This window comes from Manis javanica, chromosome 1, assembly GCF_040802235.1.
Source record: "Manis javanica isolate MJ-LG chromosome 1, MJ_LKY, whole genome shotgun sequence".
Taxonomy (NCBI): Eukaryota; Metazoa; Chordata; class Mammalia; order Pholidota; family Manidae; genus Manis; species Manis javanica.
Window position 1 is genome coordinate 96806108 of NC_133156.1, and position 22715 is coordinate 96828822.

General features: G+C 36.1%; 1 protein-coding gene across 4 annotated transcripts in view; it reads right to left on the minus strand.

Annotated features, from left to right (window-relative positions):
- Positions 1 to 7376: 7376 nt before the first annotated feature.
- Positions 7377 to 22715, minus strand: part of BDP1 (BDP1 general transcription factor IIIB subunit) — a 107099-nt gene continuing 91760 nt past the window's right edge. For 3 of the 4 annotated variants that reach the window (XM_073235351.1, XM_073235336.1, XM_037026132.2), the window contains 5 exons: positions 22242 to 22446; positions 14290 to 14326; positions 13459 to 13726; positions 11745 to 11994; positions 7377 to 10089 (listed from right to left, as the gene is read on the minus strand). In XM_073235351.1, coding sequence (XP_073091452.1) covers positions 9958 to 10089; positions 11745 to 11994; positions 13459 to 13726; positions 14290 to 14326; positions 22242 to 22446 — 892 coding nt within the window. In that variant the 3' untranslated portion in view covers positions 7377 to 9957. The remainder of the gene's footprint in view (positions 10090 to 11744; positions 11995 to 13458; positions 13727 to 14289; positions 14327 to 22241; positions 22447 to 22715) is intronic. The other variant, XM_073235343.1, reaches the window with a different exon arrangement.

Here is a 22715-nt window from a genome sequence, read left to right on the forward strand (position 1 = left end):
CAAATTTAAGCCACAGGTTTAAAAACAAAACAAAACCCAAAGCAAATGAAAAAGTGAAGCAATTATTAACTCCAAGAAAAAACAAAAATTGTGCCAGAAATCTCATCTTAGTTCACTATGTGGTACAACAGTGAATACCTACTATTAAAACAATGAAAATACATGATATGGATTAGTCCCTAATTGTGTTTAACAAATTGTGAGAAAGCAGGAGGGAAGAAGAGAGGGGGGAGTTGTAAGAAAGCTAAAATTCTTATATACCATAATAAAAAGTCAACTGGTAATGTCTGATATTCATAAGAGATAACAGAATAGTCATGTAAAAAATACATAATACCAGAAGAAACAGCTTGAAATTTTCTAGCACTAACTTGACTTTTAAAGTCATGTGTAATACTTGATTTTTAAAAACATGAAACAATGCATTTTAAGAGGTCAGTATAGTGCCGAGCAAATAAATGGCAGCTTGTTTTGAAAAAGGAACAGGTTTTTTAAAATCTGGGAAAGAAGAAATGAAGGTAAAAAAAATTCAGAGTGAGTTCGGTACACACAAAACATGTTACAAAATATTGTACTCTTACAGGTTGGCTCCAAATTTAGCTCTGCATTACCAAAAACCACACAATTCACACAGCCCATATAAAATAATCAGGCCAGTTGAATAGACTCCCAATCCTGGCACTGAGGCCAAGGAGAACTGTCTCCTATAGATTCTCATAAGTAGGAGAATGGATAATATAATGAAGTCCACCACATCATTATAGTAAAAATAACAATTTCTTTAGGCTTTTAGACTATTTCACATGTCCTAAATGGGAGCAGACAAAACAATATAGCCTACAGAGCCCTTTGATGATCTGACAAAATCCAAGAATTTTGTCTATCTGGAAAAATGGATAGAATACCCTTTATGAAAACATAAACAAGTACTTCTCTCAGCTAAATTTTTTGACTAAGATTATGCCACTATCCACTTTGGAAGTCCAGGTTTATATTAGAGGACAAAATTTTCCCATTTGTTTTCCTTTACAGAGAAAACAAAATGGAAAGAAAAAAACATTAAGAGATTGAGTTCTTATATCTAAAAATTCAATATATAAGAAGTTAGGTAGAGATTCAAGATGACAGCGTGAGAGGTGAGATGAACTCACAAATAGTAGTCGCAAAACCACAAATAGTACGAAAATATACTTAATACACCTAACCCTAAAAAAGCAACAAGAAGGCTGAACCAGACTCCATATAGACCTCATGAAAAGAGCAGACCTCAGGAAACACGGTAACATAAGAAAGCCTTAATCTGGCAGGACCCAGGCCCTTCCCCCACCCCAGCTCACCAGAGGGAGGAAGAGAAATGGGAGCAGGGAAGGGTAGAAACCTGGGAATGCTGAACACCTACCCCTGGATATCTGCTTGGCAAGTAGAAACCTACATTGTGTGGTGCTCTGGAGTTTGGGGAGCTGGGACAGGCAAAATGCTTGAGAGATTGAGATTCTGACTGTTTGTGGAGGACAGGATCCACATCTGGCCTCTCTGTGACAGAGGAAAGGCAGGCAGTTTGAGAGGCTTCCTTGCTGAAGGGGCAAAGTTTGCATGGAGCTTGCTGCGTGGGAGAAGGGAGAGCTGGACAAGGTTGTCTGGGCGCGCTGTGCCCAGCATGCTGGAAACTTTGAGGAGCTTCAGGCACCCCATCCCCCTGGCTGGCTGCCCAGCTCTGAGGCCCCCCACTTTGATGTGCAGCCTGCTGAGGCTTCCTCCTGGCCTGACAGCACCAGCTCGCAAACTGAGAGTCACTGCACTGGTGTCAGACCAGCAAGAGGGGAGGTTCTGTCTACAACAGCTAGAGACACAAAGCACAGAGGCTTACACCTGTGTGCTTGGCCCACTGGCTCTCATCCTGGAGAGGGGCACTGCAGATGGGAATCAGGAAACAGATCTTTCCTCCCCCAGGCTCCAGCGCTGCTACCCTACAACCCCAAACCCAACTATAGGGGCTGAGCAGCTCCAGGGACTGGAGCTTCTGGGCACTAGTGGGCACCACACAGAGATATGAAACGTCAAAGAACCTGGTTCAGACCAAAATCTCACAAACCCCAGAAAAAGGGCCAAAGGAAACTGAACTCACCAAATTTCCTGAGAGTTCAAAATAAAAATAATAACCATGCTTATAGAGGTATAGAAAAATATTCAAGAACTCAGGAACGAATTTAAGTTGGAGATTCAATCATTAAGAAATTCCATATCTGCAATGATACAGTGGAGGGATTTAAAAGCAGATTAGATGTAGTGGAAGAGACAGTAAATGGAATAGAAATTAGAGAAGAGGAATACAAAGAAGCTGAGGCACAGAGAGAAAAAAGAATCTCTAAGAATAAAAGAATATTGAGAGAACTGTGTGACCAATCTAAATGAAACAATATTTGCATTATAGGGATACCTGAAGAAGAGAAAAAGGGATAGAAAGTGTCATTGAGGAGGTAATTGCTTAAAACTTCCCCAATCTGGGGAAGGAGATAGTCTCTCAGGCCATGGAGATCCACAGATCTCCTAACACAAGGGACCCAAGGAAGACAACATCAAGACATATAATAATTAAAATGGCAAATATAAAGGATACAGACCAAAATTTAGAAGCAGCTAGAGAAAAAAGATCACATACAAAGAAAATCCCATCAGGCTATCAAAAGATTTTCTAACAGAAACCCTACAGGCCAGAAGGGAGTGGCATGATATATTTCAAGCAATGAAGCAGAAGGGCCTAGAACCAAGAATATTCTACCCAGCAAGATTATCATTTAAATTTGAAGGAGGGATTAAATGATTTTCAGATAAGCAAAAGCTGAGAGAATTTAACTCCCACAAACCACCTCTATAGTGCATTTTGGAGGGACTCCTATAGATGGAAGTATTCCTAAGGCTAAATAGATGTCACCCAAGAGATAGACGAAGAGCACAGAATATGATTCATACCATACAAAGAACGGAGGAGGAAGAAAAAGGAAGAAAAAAAAAAGAACCTTTAGGTTGAGTTTGTAATAGCACACGAAGTGAGTTAAATTAAACTGTTAGGTAGTAAGGAAATTACCCTTGAAACTTTGGTAACCACGAATCTAAAGCCTGCAATGGCAATAAGTATGTACCTATCGATAATCACCCTAAATGTAAATGGTCTGAATGCACCAATCAAAAGACATAGTCACTGAACGAATAAAAAGACAGGACCCACCTATATGCCACCTACAAGAGACTCACTTCAAACTGAAAGACATACAGACTGAAAGTAAAGGGATGGAAAAAGATATTTCATGCAACTAATAGGGAGAAAAAAGCAGGAGTTGCAGTACTTGTATCAGACAAAATAGACTTCAAAACAAAGAAAGTCACAAGAGACAAAGAAGGACATTACATAATCATAAAAAGGTTAGTCCAACAAAAGGATATAACTATTATAAATATCTACGCACCCAACACAAGAGCACCTACATACGTGAAACAAATACTAACAAAATTAAAGGGGGAAATAGAATGCAATGCATTCATTTTAGGAGACTTCAACACACCACTCACTCCAAAGGACAGATGAACCAGACAGAAAATAAGAGACTGAAGCACTGAACATATTAGAACAGATGGACCTGATGGATATCTACAGAACACTCCATCCAAAAGCAACAGGATACACGTTCTTCTCAAGTATACATGAAACATTTTCAATAGATCATACACAAGGCCACAAAGAGTCTCAGTAAATTCAAAAAGACTAAAATTGTACCAACCGCCTTCTCAGATCACAAAGGTATGAAACTAGAAATAAATTACACAAAGAACATGAAAACTCACACACACATGGAGGCATAACAACATGCTCCTAAATAATCAATGGATCAATGGCCAAATAAAAGCAGAGATCAAGCAATATATGGAGACAAATGAAAACAATTCAACACCACAAAAATCTGTGGGACGCACTGAAGGCTGTGCTAAGAGGGAAATATATTACAATACAGGCCTATCTCAGGAAAGAACAATCCCAAAAGAACAGTCAAACTCACAATAAATGAAACTAGAAAAGGAAGAACAAATGAGGCCCAAAGTCAGTAGCAGGAGGGACATAATAAAGATTAAAACAGAAATAAATAAAATTGAGAATAAAACATTACAAAGAAACGATAAAAGCAGGAGCTGGTTTTTCAAGAAAATAAACAAAATAGATAAACCCCTGGCCAGACTTACCAAGAAAAAAAGAGAGTCTACACACATAAACAGAATCAGAAATGAGAAAGAAAAAATCACTATGGACACTGAAGAAATACAAAGAATTACTAGAGACTACTATGAAAACCTATATGCTAACAGGCTGGAAAACTTACAAGAAACAGACAACTTTCTAGAAAAATACAACCTTCCACGGTTGACCCAGGAAGAAACAGAAAATCTGAACAGATCAATTACCAGCAAAGAAATTGAATTGGTAATCAAAAAACTAGCTAAGAAAAAAACTCCTGTACCAGATGGTTTCACTGCTGAATTTTATCAAACATTTAGTGAACACCTAATGCCCATCCTCCTTAAAGTATTCCAAAAAGTAGAAGACGAGGGAATACTCCCAAACTCATTCTATGAAGCCAGCAGCACTCTAATACCAAAACCAGGCAAATACACCACAAAAAAAGAAAATTATAGACTAATATCCCTGATGAACATATATTCAAAAATATTCAACAAAATATTAGCAAACCAAATTCAAAAATACATAAAAAAGATCATCCATCATGATCAAGTGGGATTCATCACAGGGATGCAAGGATGGTACATTTGAAAATCCATCATCATCCACTACATCAACAAAAAGGTCAAAAACCAAAAAAATCATCATCTCCATAGATGCTGAAAAAGCATTCGACAAAACTCAACATCCATTCATGATAAAAACTCTCAACAAAATGGGTATAGAGGGCAAGTACATCAACATAATAAAAGCCATGTATGACAAACCCACAGCCAACATTATACTTAATAGCGAGAAGCCGAAAGCTTTTCCTTTGCGATAGGGAACAAGACAGGGATGCCCACTCTCCCCACTTTTATTCAACATAGTTCTGCACATTGTAGCCAGGGCAATCAGACAACACAAAGAAATAAAAGGCATCCAGATTGGTAAGGAAGAAGTCACTGTCCCTGTTTGCAGATGACATGATATTGTACATTTAAAAACCCTAAAGAATCCACTCTAAAACTACTAGATCTAATATCTGAATTCAGCAAAGTTGCAGGATACAAAATTAACAAACAGAAATCTGTGGCTTTCCTATACACTAATGATGAACTAGCAGAAAGAGAAATCAGGAAAAAAATTCCATTCACAATTACATAAAAAAAAAAAATACCTAGGAATAAACCTAACCAAGGAAGTGAAAGACCTATACCCTGAAAACTACAAGACACTCTTAAGAGAAAGTGTCAAAATGGCCATCCTGCCTAAAGCAATCTATAGATTCAATGCAATCCCTATCAAAATACCAACAGCATTCTTCAATGAACTAGAGCAAATAGTTCAAAAATTCATATAGAATGACAAAAGACCCTGAATAGCCAAAGCAATCCTGAGAAGGAAGAATAAAGCAAGGGGAATTATGCTCCCTGACTTCATGCTCTACTACAAAGCCACAGCAATCAAGACATTTTGGTACTGGCACAAGAACAGAGCCACAGACCAGTGGAACAGAATAGAGACTCCAAACATTAACCCAAACATATATGGCCAATTAATATATGATAAAGGAGCCAGGGACATACAATGGGGAAATGACAGTCTCTTCAACAGATGGTGCTAGCAAAACTGGACAACTACATGTAAGAGAATGAAACTGGATTATTGTCTGACACCATACACAAAAGTAAACTCAAAATGGATCAAAGACCTGAATGTAAGTCATGAAACCATAAAACTCTTAGAAAAAAACATAGGCAAAAATCTCTTGGACATAAACATGAGCAACTTCTTCATGAACATGTCTCCCCAAGCAAGGGAAACAAAAATAAAAATGAGCAAGTGGGACTATATCAAACTAAAAAGCTTCTGTACAGCAAAGGACATCATCAGTAGAACAAAAAGACATCCTACAGTATGGGAGAATATATTCATAAATGACAGATCCGATAAAGGGTTGACATCCAAAATATATAAAGAGCTCATGCACCTCAACAAACAAAAAGCAAATAATCCAATTAAAAAATGGGCAGAGGAGCTGGACATTACTCCAAAGAAGAAATTCAGATGGCCAACAGGCACATGAAAAGATGCTCCACATCACTAGTCATCAAAGAAATGCAAATTAAAACCACAAGACAAATAACAAATGCTGACAAAGATGTGGAGAAAGGGGGTCCCTCCTACACTGCTGGTGGGAATGTAAAGTAGTTCAACCATTGTGGAAAGCAATGTGGAGGTTCCTCAAAAGACTCAAAATAGAAATACCATTTGACCCAGGAATTCCACTTCTAGGAATTTACCCTAAGAATGCAGCAGCCCAGTTTGAAAAAGACATATGCACCCCTATGTTTATCGCAGCACTATTTACAATAGCCAAGAAATGGAAGCAACCTAAATGTCCATCAGTAGATGAATGGATAAAGATGATGTGGTATATACACACAATGGAATATTATTCAGCCATAAGAAAACAAATCCTACCATTTGCAACAACATGGATGGAGCTAGAGGGTATTATGCTCAGTGAAATAAGCCAGGCAGAGAAAGACAAGTATCAAATGATTTCACTCATCTGTGGAGTATAAGAACAAAGAAAAAAACTGAAGGAACAAAACAGCAGCAGATTCACAGAACCCAAGAATGGACTAACAGTTACAAAAGGGAAAGGGATGGGGGAGGATGGGTGGGAAGGGACGTGTAAGGGGGAAAAAGGGGCATTACAATTAGCACACATAATGTAGCCAGGGTGGACACTGGAAAGGCAGTATACACATAGAAGACAAGTAATGATTCTATAGCATCTTACTATGCTGATGGACAGTGACTGTAATGGGGTATGTCGTGAGGAGTTGATAATAGGGGGAGTCTAGTAACCATAGTGTTGTTCAAGTAATTGTACATTAACAATACCAAAATATTTAAAAAAAAGAAGTAAATAAAAAAATTAGCAATTCTTCCTATGTCCCAAATGTGGCGGAAAGTCTATTCTTTATTCTTGTAGGATCAAAAAAAAGAGCCCTCAGAGAATGCATATAAGAAAAATAAGTTTTTCCAGTTTTACCATATTTTTATGAAAAAAATATACACTATAGTTGAAAAACTGACAAGTTCTGGTTTAACATTAATATCTTTATTAAGTCATTTGAAAAGAAAAAGACACAGAAATAGTATAAAATAAATTTTATTTACACTGTATGTATAGAACGTAACTGCTTTCTTTAGAACAAGAAAATTTACAAATGACAGATATTGCTTTTTCATCAAAGGCTGTTCAAGCAAGATAGTATACATAGTCACTTCTACTTCAAATAACATGGTGGTAACAGTGGATATTCATATTTTTATCCGTGCCTCAATCATTTACTAATAATTAGGCTTTTAAACCATCATGTTGGTCACTTGCTAAGACATAAATGTTCAGGAGGAAAAGTAAAGAAAAATATAAAGATCTTTAATCATATCTCCATTAAGATTTATAATATAATTCTTCACAACATCTTTACATGAATCAGATTAAACACAGGTGTGAACAAGTCTTTCCACCTATAAGGTAAATACACTGATTATATTTCTCTTGCTCCCAAGATTAGTTTTAAGGATATAATAGGATAATTTAGATGGTTGACTTGATTCTCTAATACAATGAATGCTCAAAAATACATTATTCTTTATATAGTGAGAAATTACATCTGCCATAAATTAATTAATTGTAGATGAAGGAGAGACAGATGTTAACAAAGTCAAAATATAAATATCATATAAGGAATAAAATAATAGTTCAGTTGTGGCAACCTAACACTGAAACTAGCATTAATTAATGAAAGACACCATTTCAGAACATGAGACTGAAAAAAAAATTTAACAGGGCATTACAATAGCAATGTGATTTACTACCATGATTTTGTGACATATTAATCACATGAAATAAATAAATGTGTATCTATAGAGAATTTTCACTCAGTATAGATCCTCCTTTATGACAAAAAAGTAAACTGTAAATTTCACTAAAACACAGTAGGAAGATATGCTGTAATATCAACTGTTTAATAAATTACGATTACTGCCATACTTGCAGTAGTAATAAATTACCTCCTATTTTATAGTGAACTTGAAAACTGGCCACCATTTTTTTTCAATATGCAAACACAATTGTCTAGATATTAAAGTATCTTCCCAATTGAAATACTGATCATTTCACAATGGAATCAATACAATTTTAATTGTTAGGTACAATTCATATCTTCAATGACAAACATCTCACAGATAAAGAAGTCAGCCCCTTAAGGTTAGATAATTACTGTCAAATGCAGGGAGTAAACTAAAAGGCCAATCCAGCCATTCGCACCATTGTATGTGGCTGTTTTCACATTGAAATAGCAGAGTTAAGTAGTTGCCACAGAAGCCATCTGGCCCATCAACTCGAGAATATTTTGTGAAAAACGTTTCTGACTCCTGACCTACTGTATTATCTGACCAGGAGGCTTTTCAAATGAAATAATAAATTTCCTCTGAGAAGTTTAACTTGAACCACAAAAGATTAAATGGGTGGATAATAGAACTACATATGTAAATTTTAAAATCTTGAAATTAAAAACCCTTAAATTCATATTGATGATAGTCACTGACTTAATGAAGTTTTACTATACCTTACTTTCTGTTTTTAACATCATAATCATGTTCTACACCTAAAGGCCTAAGTGCTCCTTGAGCAGAATTTAATGAGGGAAAACCATCAAGAAATTGGTTTTTAAAAAAAGGAATGCATGTGAGTGTGTATGTATATAAAGGATATTGAGTTTTGTATGGAGATTTGCCTCATAAATGAAGTTAAGGGTTTATTTCCATACAAATCCTGAGATTATCCAAGATATAAGAGAAACAAAAAATTCACAGTACAAAGCCAATCTACTAAACTATGAGAAAAATGTATTCAAAACATATATACTATCCAAATAGCTTTCATTATATCACTCTAAATATCTTTAAAGTTAAAGAGGGAAAGGAGAAAAACATAAATTTGTCAATGCCTTCTTTACCCATACTCTGAGGGGTGAAAATAATTAAAACTGAATATTCTTTTAAATAAAAAATTTTAAATAAATAAGCTTTTTGATGTTTCAACTTTATAAATTATAAGTTTAAATACTAGTTCTTCAATTAGGACCAAAGGTACATAAACATGAGTTAGAAAAATACCTATTTTTCAGTCAGTCAAATAGCTAGTAATAGAAAAGTTTTTAACATTCACCTTACTGAAGTGTTTTACAATTTGCTTTCATTTACTTAGAGACAACTGAAAAGGCCTTCATCATTTAAAACAAAGCAAAACAAAAACAAAAACCCCACAAGAGAAAAACCTTCACAAAACAAAAGTTTCTAAATTTAAATACAATCCACCTCCAAACACATCAGCACTGTGATTTATAAAGACATTTATCCACAACATTCCAAACCGTCCATGTATGTTCAGCACAGAAAAAGTCAAAATGTAAACAAGAATAGATACTCTGTCTGAGAAAGCAGGATTAATTGCATGGTAGTTCCAAAATGCTAAGTCAATCTGATTGAAAGGAACCTCTGCAATGTTTTCCACTGATTATACAATAAGCTCCATTTCAAATTCATTAAATATTCAAAATCAACCTCAAGTGAAACAGCCAGTGATGCTTTTTTCTAAATACTGCTTAGTTGATGTAACTGCCTCTGGAAATCCTAGACTTAAAAAAGAAAAAAGAAAAAGACTTTTATTCTGTTTCATCCACTTCAATAAAGATATCATTAAAGAAATATTCAGAGACTGTGGTTGGTTCCTCTTCAGATGCTCGATTTTGGCCACTTTTACATTCTTCTTTTGGTAAGGAACGATCACAAGAAACCTAAAAAGGTAATAAATATGCAGTATAACAATTACTTATTGGTACTGGTAGTCTAAATTGATACCTCCTATAAAGCAATAACAGCAATAAATATTAAGAACTTTAAATACATTCATAGTCACTGACATAATTTCATTTCTAATGCTGTTATATTAAGGAACTATTCCTAAACACACTAAGAGTTTTATGAATAAGATAACCTTTGTAGCATCAGTTGGAATCAACAAATATACAACACTAGATATGATTTGATTAAGTATATAACACACAATTCATTTCTTCACCCTAATTCTCCATGAAAAATATTTAATAATATAGAAAAATATAAATTAAATTAAATCTATAATGAAAATATTTTAATGACCAGACCCACAAAATAGAACCACACCCAAAAGAAATATTACAAATTGAAAATCCTATTAAAAAATAGCTTACTCACAAATCTATAAAAAATTGAGACCACATGGCATCAGCACAGGGACAAACATATATATCAACAAAATAAAAAACTACAAATATCCCTAACACAGATGGATGGAAATTTAGTTTCTGATAAAAGTGACATTTTCCCCAAAAAAGAAATAAGTTGGACTATTCAGTAAATGATGTTGGACAGCTGTTAACATCTGAAAAAAAAAAGTCAGATGACCAAAATAAATTCTAGATGAATCTAAAGATCTAAATGTGAAAAAACTTTTTTTATATCTAGTAAAAAATACTTTGGAAACAAAATCTGTGGGACACAGCAAAGGTCGAGCTAAGAGGGAAGTATATTGCAATACAGGCCTACCTCAGGAAAGAAGAACAATCCCATATGAACAGTCTTAACATCACAATTAACGAAACTAGAACAAATGAACAAAATGAAATGACATTTCCACCCCTTTACTAGTGTATTATGTGAAAAAAAATTTTTTATTTTGAAGATTTAATATCTAATGCTGGCACAGATATGATTTAACTGTCATTACTATGCTGCTACTAATTACAACTCCAAATTAATTCTCCGAATTAATTGGGCAATAGTAAGAGATTCATTGATAAAATCTTGGCCTCAGAAAATAAATATCAGAAATAATATAAAAAAATTTTTTAAAAACTTTTAAAGACATTCTTTACAAACGTACTCCTTTTGGGGCTCATGCTATCCAACAGATGGACACCAGCCTTTTCTTTGTTGAGCTTTTAAGTCATGCAAATATTTTCCCCCAATCTGATACAGGTTCATGGACTTTTCCACTCCCGTACTTGCCATATAGACAGTTTAGAACGCATAGAAATGAAACATACAAACAAATGCTAATTCTACCATCACCTGAATTCTTGCGAGTGTCAGGACATTTCTCCTAAAGCAAATAAAATGCAAGCACTGCTTTGTTTTGCTTCCACAGGCCAGTAGGCACTTTGCATTAAAGGAATAGCAATTAAGTGTACATTTAAGCGACTTCAATGGCTCCATACTTAACTAGCTGTAACTTCCAAAATCAACACCATGTCTTCTTCCAAGAGTGGGGTTTGATGGGGAGAAGATGGACAGGAGTTGCTCTCTAGTAATTTCTGACATCCAAATGAAAGTAACAATTGCCATGTTTTTCCTAGGTGAGTCTGGTATCTAACCCATTCTATACAAACAAAATATAGTAGTTATCACATACCTGAGTTGATGAAGTGCCAATATTCTCAGACTGAGTATTAACAACAACACTTGGAGATGGAAGCAAATCAGGGGACTCTTGACCTTTTTTCTGGCTTTCACTGAGTGGATTAGATCTTTTCAAATTCTGTCTTGTTACAGGTATCAGAGGCTTTAGGCGTTTCTTAATATGAACCTGAGTAGGTTCATCAGACTCCAAACTATTCTTTGAACATATTAAAGACAAAAATCCCAGGGGTCTTCTGCCAGGTCTAGAAAAAGCAAATGTGCAGATATTCAAGAATATCCAGAAAAACACTTTCTTAATACCAACTTCTTTCCATTAATGCTAAAATGGCACATGTGGGACCACATTAGTGGTATCAGCACACCTACTAAGTACTAATAGCAGTAAGTATCTTACCACTATGCAATGACTTATATTTGTGACAAAGACCACAGCTTATTCTAGAGCAGTATTTCTCAAGCGTGAAAGTGCACACAAATCACCTGGCATCTTATTAAGATGACGATTCTGACTAAGGTGGTGGAGGGTGGGGGCCTGAGTTCCATATTTCTGACAAGTTCTCTAATGATCTCCATGCTGCTGGGTCCCAGGACCACACTTTGAGTGTCAAGGCTCTAGAGGAGGGGTCAGGAAACTATGGCCCGCAGGCCAAAACAAATGCAGTTTAGCACCTGATTCTATAAACAAGTTTTATTGGAACACAGCCATGTTCATCTGTTTAGATATAAATGTAAATACAAATATATAGAAATATAAGTCTGTGTTACAAATACAGAATTGAGTAGTTGCAACAGAGACCATATGGCCTAAAATATGGATCATACATTTTGCAAAAAAGGTTTCCTAACCCTCTTTCTAGAATTCTATTTCTCAATTGGTTTTAACACAAAAACCACCATGATGCTTCCTTCCTTCTATTTTCAGCACATCTCTAAGGCCAGAAAAGACATTGCTGAGCTTTATTTTCTATAGTTTATATAACAAAAACAACAATTGATTCATTAAATATATCTTTTCAAGCTACATGTCCTTCCCCCCTTTCTCTTAGTGGAAGCTAGTGTTATGTCCTCCCCTCTTCACCTCACCAACACCATGTTAATGATTTGACTGCTGATGACAAGCAAATAATTATCCATAACCCAGAAGGCTCTCTTCTAGAATATGAATAAAATAATGGAGCTTTGGGCTTAAGTTCCATACTTACTCTTACAGGAAGAAAGCCACAGTTTACCTCTTAGGTATGCCACAAGGGAGAAAAATGCACACTTCAATAAAGCAACTTTCAGAGGTACTTCTGATGTCATCAGCCCTATGTCTCAGACCACCTACAGTTTCATTGCCATCTACTGTGGTGGAATAAATAATGATCAAAACACTAACCATGGACAATCTGTAAAAGAAAGTAATACTAAACTCTAAAGGTTTTCTGTCTAAAAGATCAAAGTTTCAGCACTTAGAGTTAAGTTCTTCTTATGAAATATGTATTCATCTGCAAGAGTCCTACAAGTGTTTGACATTACTATTATTTCCTTTGATAAAGCTCCTTCCCTTTCTATTACTGATGGAGGGATATATTTATAAAACAACATCCTTTATACTGGACCTAGACTTTATATATATATATATATATATATGTTATATCTGTTCTGTATAGTTTTATTTATCCACTGAGAGACAGAAACATTTGTTAAAGATTTCCTCATGTTACCTGGATAATGGGGTTTTTGAAGACGATGCAATGCAATCCCTTTGTTCAGACTGAGAAGCAGCATGAGTTCTTTCTTCCTTATCAGACACAATCACCTCATCCTGAGGTAACTGAGGTGTATTTTTTTCTCTAGGCATATCTGTTATTTTCTCAGAAGAACTAGATCCTATACTCTGAAAAGTTGCTTCAAGTTGCCCTTTCTGAGGTTCTAGAGTTGTAGGTGTGTTTCCTGAAGAAGGAAAGATATCCTGCCCTTTGTTAGATTCCCCTTCAAAAAAAGAAAAATCATAAGTACACATATTGAAATTAATACATCTAACTGAATTGCAATATTTAAAGAAAAAACGCTATGACATTCTATCATAAACCTACCCTAATAAGAGTAAGATAAATTATGAATTACTAGACTATTAAGACTATTATAATTGGTTAAAAGCCATAAAAAAAACTTTTGTATTCAGATGTCAATATACTTTGACCTAGAAAATCTTTCTCTATAAACATTTCTTGAACTAGCAAAATGGAGGGTGGAGGCCTGAGTTCTAAGTTCAGAGTAAAGCTAAGGACCTATAAACCCTCCTTTATATTCAGCTTGCTAATTCTCAAAATATAGTTGTTGAGCTTTTATAGGAAATTCTGTGATGAAAGTAGCTACAAAAGTGCCAAAATGAAGATCTTCCAAGGGAAGTAAAACTTTCAATAATAAATGAATAATTCTTAGAGAAAAGTAAGCAAGACCATGATTCAATCTCAAATTTTAACATGATGATGCATCAGAATAATCAGGGGTATGCAGAAAAATACAATCTCATTAAAATTTATTTCACTCACCTGTTTCCTCAAAAACATTTAATTTCTTTGCACATGCCTGTTTTAAGAAAATTTACAAAAAATATTAGAAATTCATTTATCAAATAAAATTAAGTTTTTTTCTCTTTTAAGTAAAGAAAGCACGTATCTCCCAGAAAGCTCAAGAGTCAGACATGTTTTACAGGAATTCTACCATACCCTTATGGAAAAGACATTGCTACTATTATTTAAACTGATCCAGAGGATAGTAGAAGGGTAGGCTTCCAAATGCATTTTATAAATCAAGCATAATATTGATATCAACTAATCAATCTCACTTAAGTGCAAAAATATCAAATGAAATATTATATGCAAAATTCAGCAGCACATCAAAAGACTAATACATGGTATCTAAGTAGAGTTACTTCAGGAATGCAAAAATTATGCAACATTATGAAACCTATGAATATAATTCAACAGATCTAAGGAGAAAAATGATAATATCATCTATTTGTGAGAGAAATGTCCAAACATTCATACTTGAACTTTAAACTGAATAGACAGACATTTTCTTAACACCATAAAATATAACTATTGCAATCCAAAAGCCAGCATCCCATTTTAGAAACACTGGAAGCATTTCCATTAAAGTTAGGAATAAGAAAAAGACATCCACTATCAGGACTATTTTCTGACATTTTTTTTGTTACAGTAGCCAATATAACATAAAGGTATAAAAAGTAGATGAGAACAGTTAAAACTATTTGTAGATGGTAACGATTTTTACTTAGAAAACCCAAGAGAATCGACTGAAAAATTACTGCATATAATGAAAATTCAGTAAACTCTCTAAATAGAAAAGAATGTAATGACAATAGCAAAAAAAAAAAAGGTACAATTCTTAGGGGCAACCTAATGAGAAGTGTACCAAAATTTATATGAAGAGGAGTTTAAAATACCATTCAGAGACATAAAAGATGACTTAAATGAAAAGGCAGACTATGTCTTTCTTTTTGTTTTTTGTTTTAATTTGGTATCATTAATCTACAATTACGTGAGCAACATTATGCTTACTACACTCCCCCCATCATCAAGTCCCCACAACATACCCATTATGGTCTTGCTACTGTCCATCAGTGTAGCAAGATGCTATGGAATCACTACCTGTCTTCTCTGTGTTGTACAGCCCTCCCTGTGCACCCCCCTACATTATGTCTGCAAAACGTAATGCCCATTTTTCCCAGCCATCCTCCCCAGTCCCTTTCCCTTTGGTAACTGTTAGTCCATTCTTGGGTTCTGTGAATCTGCTGCTGTTTTGTTCCTTCAGTTTTTTTTCTTTGTTCTTATACTCCACATATTAGTGAAATCATTTGATACTTGTCTTTTTCCGCCTGGCTTATTTCACTGAGCATAATACCCTCTAGCTCCATCCATGTTGTTGCAAATGGTAGGATTTGTTTTCTTCTTATGGCTGAATAATATTCTATTGTGTATATGTACCACCTGTTCTTTATCCATTCATCTACTGATGGACACTTAGGTTGCTTCCATTTCTTGGCTATTGTAATAGTGCTGCTATAAGTATAGGGGTGTATATGTCTTTTTCAAACTGGGCTGCTGCGTTCTTAAGGTAAATTCCTAAGAGTGGAATTCCTGGGTCAAATGGTATTTCTATTTTGAGCTTTTTGAGGAACCTCCATACTGCTTTCCACAATGGCTGAACTACTTTACATTCCCACCAGCAGTGTAGGAGGGTTACTGTTTCTCCACATCCTCACCAACATTTGTTGCTGTTTGTCTTTTGGATGGTGGCCAACCTTACTGGTGTGAGGTGATATCTCATTGTAGGTTTAATTTGCATTTCTCTGATGATGAGCAATGTGGAACATCTTTTCATGTGCCTACTGGCCATCTGAATTTCTTATTTGGAGAAGTGTCTGTTCAGCTCCTCTGCCCATTTTTTAATTGGATTATTTGCTTTTTGTTTGTTGAGGTGTGTGAGCTCTTTATATATTTTGGATGTCAAGCCTTTATTGGATATGTCATTTATGAATATATTCTCCCATACTGTAGGATGTCTTTTTGTTCTATTGATGGTATCCTTAGCTGTACAGAAGCTTTTAAGCTTGATATAGTCCCACTTGTTCATTTTTGCTTCTATTTCCCTTGCCTGGGGAGATATGTTCATGAAGAAGTTGCTCATGTTTATGTCCAAGTGATTTTTGCCTAAGTTTTTTTCTAAGAGTTTTATGGTTTCATGACTTACATACATTCAGGTCTTTGATCCATTTTGAATTTACTTTTGTGTATGTGGTTAGACAATGATCCAGTTTCATTCTCTTACATGTAGCTGTCCAGTTTTGCCAATATCAGCTGTTGAAGAGGCTGTCATTTCCCCATTGTATATCCATGGCTCAATTAGCATATATTAATTGACCATGTATGTTTGGGTTAATATCTGAACTCTCTATTCTGTTCCACTGGTCTGTGGGTCTGTTCTTGTGCCAGTACCAAATTGTCTTGATTGCTGTGGCTTTGTAGTAGATCTTGAAGTTGGGTAGCAAGATCCCCCCTGCTTTATTCTTCCTTCTCAGGATTGGTTTGGCTATTCAGGGTCTTTTGTGGTTTCATATGAATTTTAGACTATTTGTTCCAGCTCATTGAAGAATGCTGTTGGTATTCTGATAGGGATTGCTTTGAGTTTGTAGCTTGCTTTAGGTAGGATGGCCATTTTGACAATATTAATTCTTACTAGCCAAGAGCATGGGATGAATTTCTATTTGTTAGTGTCTTCTTTAATTTCTCTTAGGAGTGTCTTGTATTTTTCAGGCTATAGGTCCTTCACTTCCTTGGTTAGGTTTATTACTAGGTATTTGAGGTCAGTCTCTTGTAAGCAGCATATAGATGGGCCTTGCTTTTTATCCATTCTATTACTCTGTGTCTTTTGATTGGTGCATTCAGACCATTTACATTTAAAGTGATTATTGATAGATATGTACTTATTGCTATTACAGGCTTTGGATTCATGGTTACCAAAGGTTCAAGGGTAGCTTCTTTACTCTCTGTCTAACTTACCTCTCTTATTAAGCTATTACTTAATAAGAGTAATAGCTTAATATTACTTAATAAGAGTAATATTCTTTATTACATCATTACATCATCATTACAGTCTGATGATTCTTTATTTCTCTCCCATCTTATTCTTCCTCCTCCATTCTTTATATGTTAGGTGTTTCATTCTGTACTCCTTTGTGTTTCCTTTGTCTGCTATTGTGGATAGTTAATTTTATTTTTTGCCTTTAGTTAGTACTTGGTTGGTCTGCTTTCTTTGCTGTGATTTTATTTTCTCTGGTGACATCTATTTGGCCTTAGGAGCGCTTCCATCTAGAGCAGTCCCTTTAAAATATCCTGTAGAGATGGTTTGTGGGAGGAAAATTCCCTCAACTTTTGCTTGTCTGGGAATTGTTTAATCCCTCCTTCAAATTTAAATGATAATCGTGCTGGATACAGTGTTCTTGGTTCAAGGCCCTTCTGTTTCATTGCATTAAATATATCATGCCATTCTCTTTTGGCCTGTAAAGTTTCTGTTAAGAAGTCTGATGATAGCCTGATGGGTTTTCCTTTGTAGATGATCTTTTTTCTCTCTCTGCCTTGAATACTCTGTCTTTGTCTTTGATCTTTGCCATTTTATTTATTATATGTCTTGGTTTTGTCCTCCTTGGGTCCCTTGTGTTGGGAGATCTGTGGGCTTCCATGGTTTGAGAGACTGTTTCCATCCCCATCTTGGGGAAGTTTTCAACAGTAATTTCTTCAAAGACACTTTCTATCCCTTTTCTCTCTCCTCTTCTTCTGGTACCCCTATAATGCAAATATTGTTCCGTTTGGTCATGCTATTCTTTTAATATTCTTTCATTCCCAGAGATCCTTCTGTATCTCTCTGCCTCAGCTTCTCTGTATTCCTTTTCTCTGATTCTATTCCATTAACAGTCTCTTGCACCTCGTCCAGTCTGCTCTTAAGACCTTCTATTGATTGTTTCATTTCTGTTATCTCCCTACGGACTTCGTTGCTTAGTTCTGGCATATTTCTCTGCAGGTCCATCAGCATGGTCATGACTTTTATTTTGAATTGTTTTTCAGGAAGATTGGTTATATCTATCTCACCAGGCCATCTCTCTGGGGTTGTCTGAGTGATTTTTGAATGGACCAGATTCTTCTGCCTTTTCACGGTGATACAAGTGGTTTCAGGCAGGTGGCACGTGTGTCAGCTGGGAGAACAAAGTTCCTTCCTGCTTGATGGTCGCCTTGCCCTTCTCCATTGCCTGTGCCATCTACCCGCACACCAGGAGCAGTCTTTGGGATAATCTCCTGAGCTGCTGTGGGCGGGGCGGCCCTCAGGATAGCGTAGAGCACTGCGGAGGGAAGCAGACATGCCGGGTGTGTTCTCCTGTGACAACAGCGCCCCTTTGTGCCTTCTGGATATTGCTCTTGCTTCTGCTGCCTGTGCCAGTTACCTGCACACTGGGCGTGGTCTCTGAGATAATCTCCTGAGCCGCCATGTATGTGGCAGCCCTCAGGATAGCCTAGCACACTGCGGAGGGTGGCAGACGTGTCAGGTGTCTTCTCCTGCAAGAATGGCGCCCCTTCATGCCTTCCAGACCTTGCTCCGGCTTCCTCCATCTGTGCTGGCCAGCTACACGCCGGCGACAGCCTCTGGATCCGTCCCAGTTAGCTGCACGTTGGGAGAAGACTCTGTGTGGTTGCTATGGGCAGGGCTGTTCTCCGGCTTCTCTGAAGCCATGGTGGATCAGCTGGTTTGCTTGCAGTGCCGGCGGGAGGGAATGAATGGCAGGGTGCTTATCGTCATGGTTGGCTTTGCAGCTGTGTTACCCCCCAGTGGGTTAGGGCACCTGAAGTTCCTCAAGATTCCCAGTATTCTGGGCTGAGTGTGTTGGGACAATTTTGTCCAGCTGTTAAGCCCTTGTCCCTTTAAGGCTTTTAAAAAGCGCCCACTTTTCTTTTCTCCCAGGACAGCCGGCTATGGGGACCCCTTGCAGTCTCCATCTTGGATTTTACTTTTCCGTTTCTCTAATATCCAGTACACCATGCAATGTGTGTCTGTCCTTCTGGTGCAGATTACTAGAGCTGGTTATTTAGTAGTCCTGTGCTTCCACTCCCTCTCCACTCTGATTCTTTTCCACCCACTGGTGAGCTGGGGTGGAGGAGTGCTTGGGTTCCACTGGGTCACGGATTTGTATCTTACCCTTTTCGTGAGATGCTGAGTTCTTGCAGATGTAGATGCAGCCTGGCTGTTGTACTATATCTTCTGGTCTCTCTTTTAGGAATAGTTGTATTTGTTAAATTTTCAAAATATATATATGGTTTTGGGAGGAGATTTCCACCACCCTACTCCCACCGCTATCTTGAGCCCCTCCCCCCAGACCATGTTTTTGAACAGGAAGACAGAACACAATAATTACAACATCAAGTTTCCCTATGTTAATCTGTCAAGTTAATATGATCCTAACACAAGTACCAACAGGATTTTTTAAAGCTTTCAACGAGCTTCTTCTAACTCTAATATAAACTTTAAAACATATAAGCAACTAGGAGAAACTTGAAAAAAGAAATCTGTATGGAGGAGGGGGAGGGAGAGACTATACTTTCTATTTAAAAGCTACAATAATTTTTAAAGTGTGATACTGGCCCTGGAATAGGTGAATCAAGGGAAGTTCAGGAATATAGCCAAATACATTTGGGAACTTGATGTCTGATACAAGTAGAATTTTAAATCAGTGAATGGACAACTAGATAGGCATCTGGGGAAAATTAAGTTGGCTCCACTCTTCCTAACACCATATTAACTAATAGAATTTATATTAAATCTCAAGGTAAACTTTCAATATATAATATATTCCCTAGAATCCATATATAAAAAGACTGATAAATTTAATTAGAGAAATAAAAAATGTATGCATATCTATCTGAATGCAGTATGTATGCATTCTAGAAATTAAAATTATAACTGACTTTTTATAGGCAACTTTTTATCATTAAAATACTGAAACCAAAGTTTAGAAAATAAAAATTACAAATAAGCCCAACAGATATTATACTTTTCTTACATTTTTAGTCACACCAGTGTTAATCTACCACTTTTTAAATGACATATTATAAACTGGTGACCTAGTTTTGTACATGTACTGTGATGCTTTTTGTGTGTCATTAAATATTTTTAAAACAACACAAAACATAAAAGAAATCCTTCCATTTGCAACACCATGGATGGAACCAGAGGGTATTATGCTCAGTGAAATAAGCCAGGTGGAGAAAGACAAGTACCAAATGATCTCACTCATTTGTGGAGTATAAAAACAAAGGAAAACTGACGGAACAAAATAACAGCAGACTCACAGACTCCAAGAAGGGACTAGCAGTTACCAAAGGGGAGGGGAAGAGGAGGGGTGCAGGAGGGAGGGAGAAGGGGATGAAGGCGCACTATAATTGCTCGAAATAGTTATAAGAGTCAAGCCCTCACAATTACCAGAAATCAAGCTGATTTATGTATGTATGGAAAAGATGAGCACGCACAATATATAGGCAGGTCATGGGGAAGGCAGTAAAACAAGGAGAAGACAAGTAATGACTCTATAGCATCTCTTACTACACCGACAGTGACTGCAATGGAGGGGGTGGTGAGGACTTGATAACATGGGTGAATGTTGAAACCAAAGTGTTGTTCATGTGAAACCTTCATAAGATTGTGTATCAATGATACCTTAATTTAAAAGAAAACCCAATGGCTGCACAGAATGCTTATAAACTGTTGAACCTGGGTGACTGGTACATTAGGGATACAATATACTATACTACCTTTTTAAGTGTATGAAATTTTTCATATTAAAAGGTTGACTAAAAAAGTCTGCATAGAAAACTATAAAAGTAGATTCAAAAGACAACACTTGGAAAAAATGTATGTGACTCATATCACAGACATACATAACAGAAGAGTTACTCCAAATCTGTAAGAAACAGACTAACAACCCATTTGCAATCTAGGTAAATAATATAAAGAGCCATTTCATAGAAAAGGAAATTCAAATGGGTCTTAAGTATTGAAGAGATGTTCAACTTTACTCATATAATAAGAGAAACAAAAACCATTCTGCAAAACCACTTTTTACCTATCAGATATACAAGGATACAACTGTCTGTTGTCTGCTGTCATCTAAAAACTATTGGTCTGCAAACATCACTTTGAGAATATGGATTATAAATTACCTTTCCAGAGTGTAGTTACATAGTGAGGCAAATGTGAACAAATACCAGAATCAAAAACAAAAGGGTGCTGAGAAATCTATAACAGAGTGGCTGGTGATCAAATCTGCATAGTATCATCAGGCTTCCCTGAGATAGATGATTGAGCTAAAGAGGTCTGTATGTTTTGCAAGGGAATGTTTCATAAAGAAGAAACAGCAAAAGAAACACTCTGAGACATGAAAGAATATGGTGCATTCAAGAAACTGAAAGATGGCTAATATGGCCAGGAAGTGAGACAGAGACCAGCATAAGATAAGAGGCAAAGGTGGGCCAGGCAAATACAGAGTCTTAGGTTCTGGTTTTATCCCTAAAAGAAATGGGAAGCTTTCAGCATTATGATAATGGTGGTCGTGATGTTAACATTATCATTTTACACAATAGGAAATTTGTTCAGAGAGGTAAAGTCTCTTGTCTGAAGTCCCACAGCTGTTAAGTGGTACAGCCAAGATCCAGATCTGTCTAATATTTTTAGTGTTATTTTTAGCCAGTGACACAGAGCTGGGAATAGGTTTCCTGATTAATGTTCATCAATTTTCATTTAGAATTGGTTGCAGGTGATAATCTAAAACCAGACTATTTATGGTGAAAAGTATTAGAACTATAGAATCTAAAGGAAACAACAGAAACAGAGCTGTTTGTAATATAGTCATCTTACTTGCTTGATGATTCTATCTTACCTCAGAGGTACGTTTTGGACAATTGTTTCTTAAAGTAAGTAGACTTTTTTTGGCAGGAGGAACATGGTCACTTTCATCAAGCTTACAATGAAACCTCTTCCTAGATATAAGATCCAAATTAGCAGGAGTCTTTTCAGAATCATCCCTTCCAGAATTAGATAAACACATGGCATCCTGAACAACTGAAGATAGTGGAAAATTCATACTGCAGAGAAAATACATACATATTAAGTCAGTGAATTAGACGTTACTTAATGAGATTAAAGGCTAAGGTAGCCAAAAAAAACTGCTGAAAAACTTCCAAGTAACTAATACATACGTGGCCAGCCACAAAAATGTTAGTTTTGAGCCCCATTCATATTTACAACCTCAAAACTTAAATTCTATAACACCGAATTAAACCTGAGATATAGAAATAGTGTTTTCCTTGTCTATAAAATTAAAAATTTAATTTGAATGTCTCTTCCTAATAAA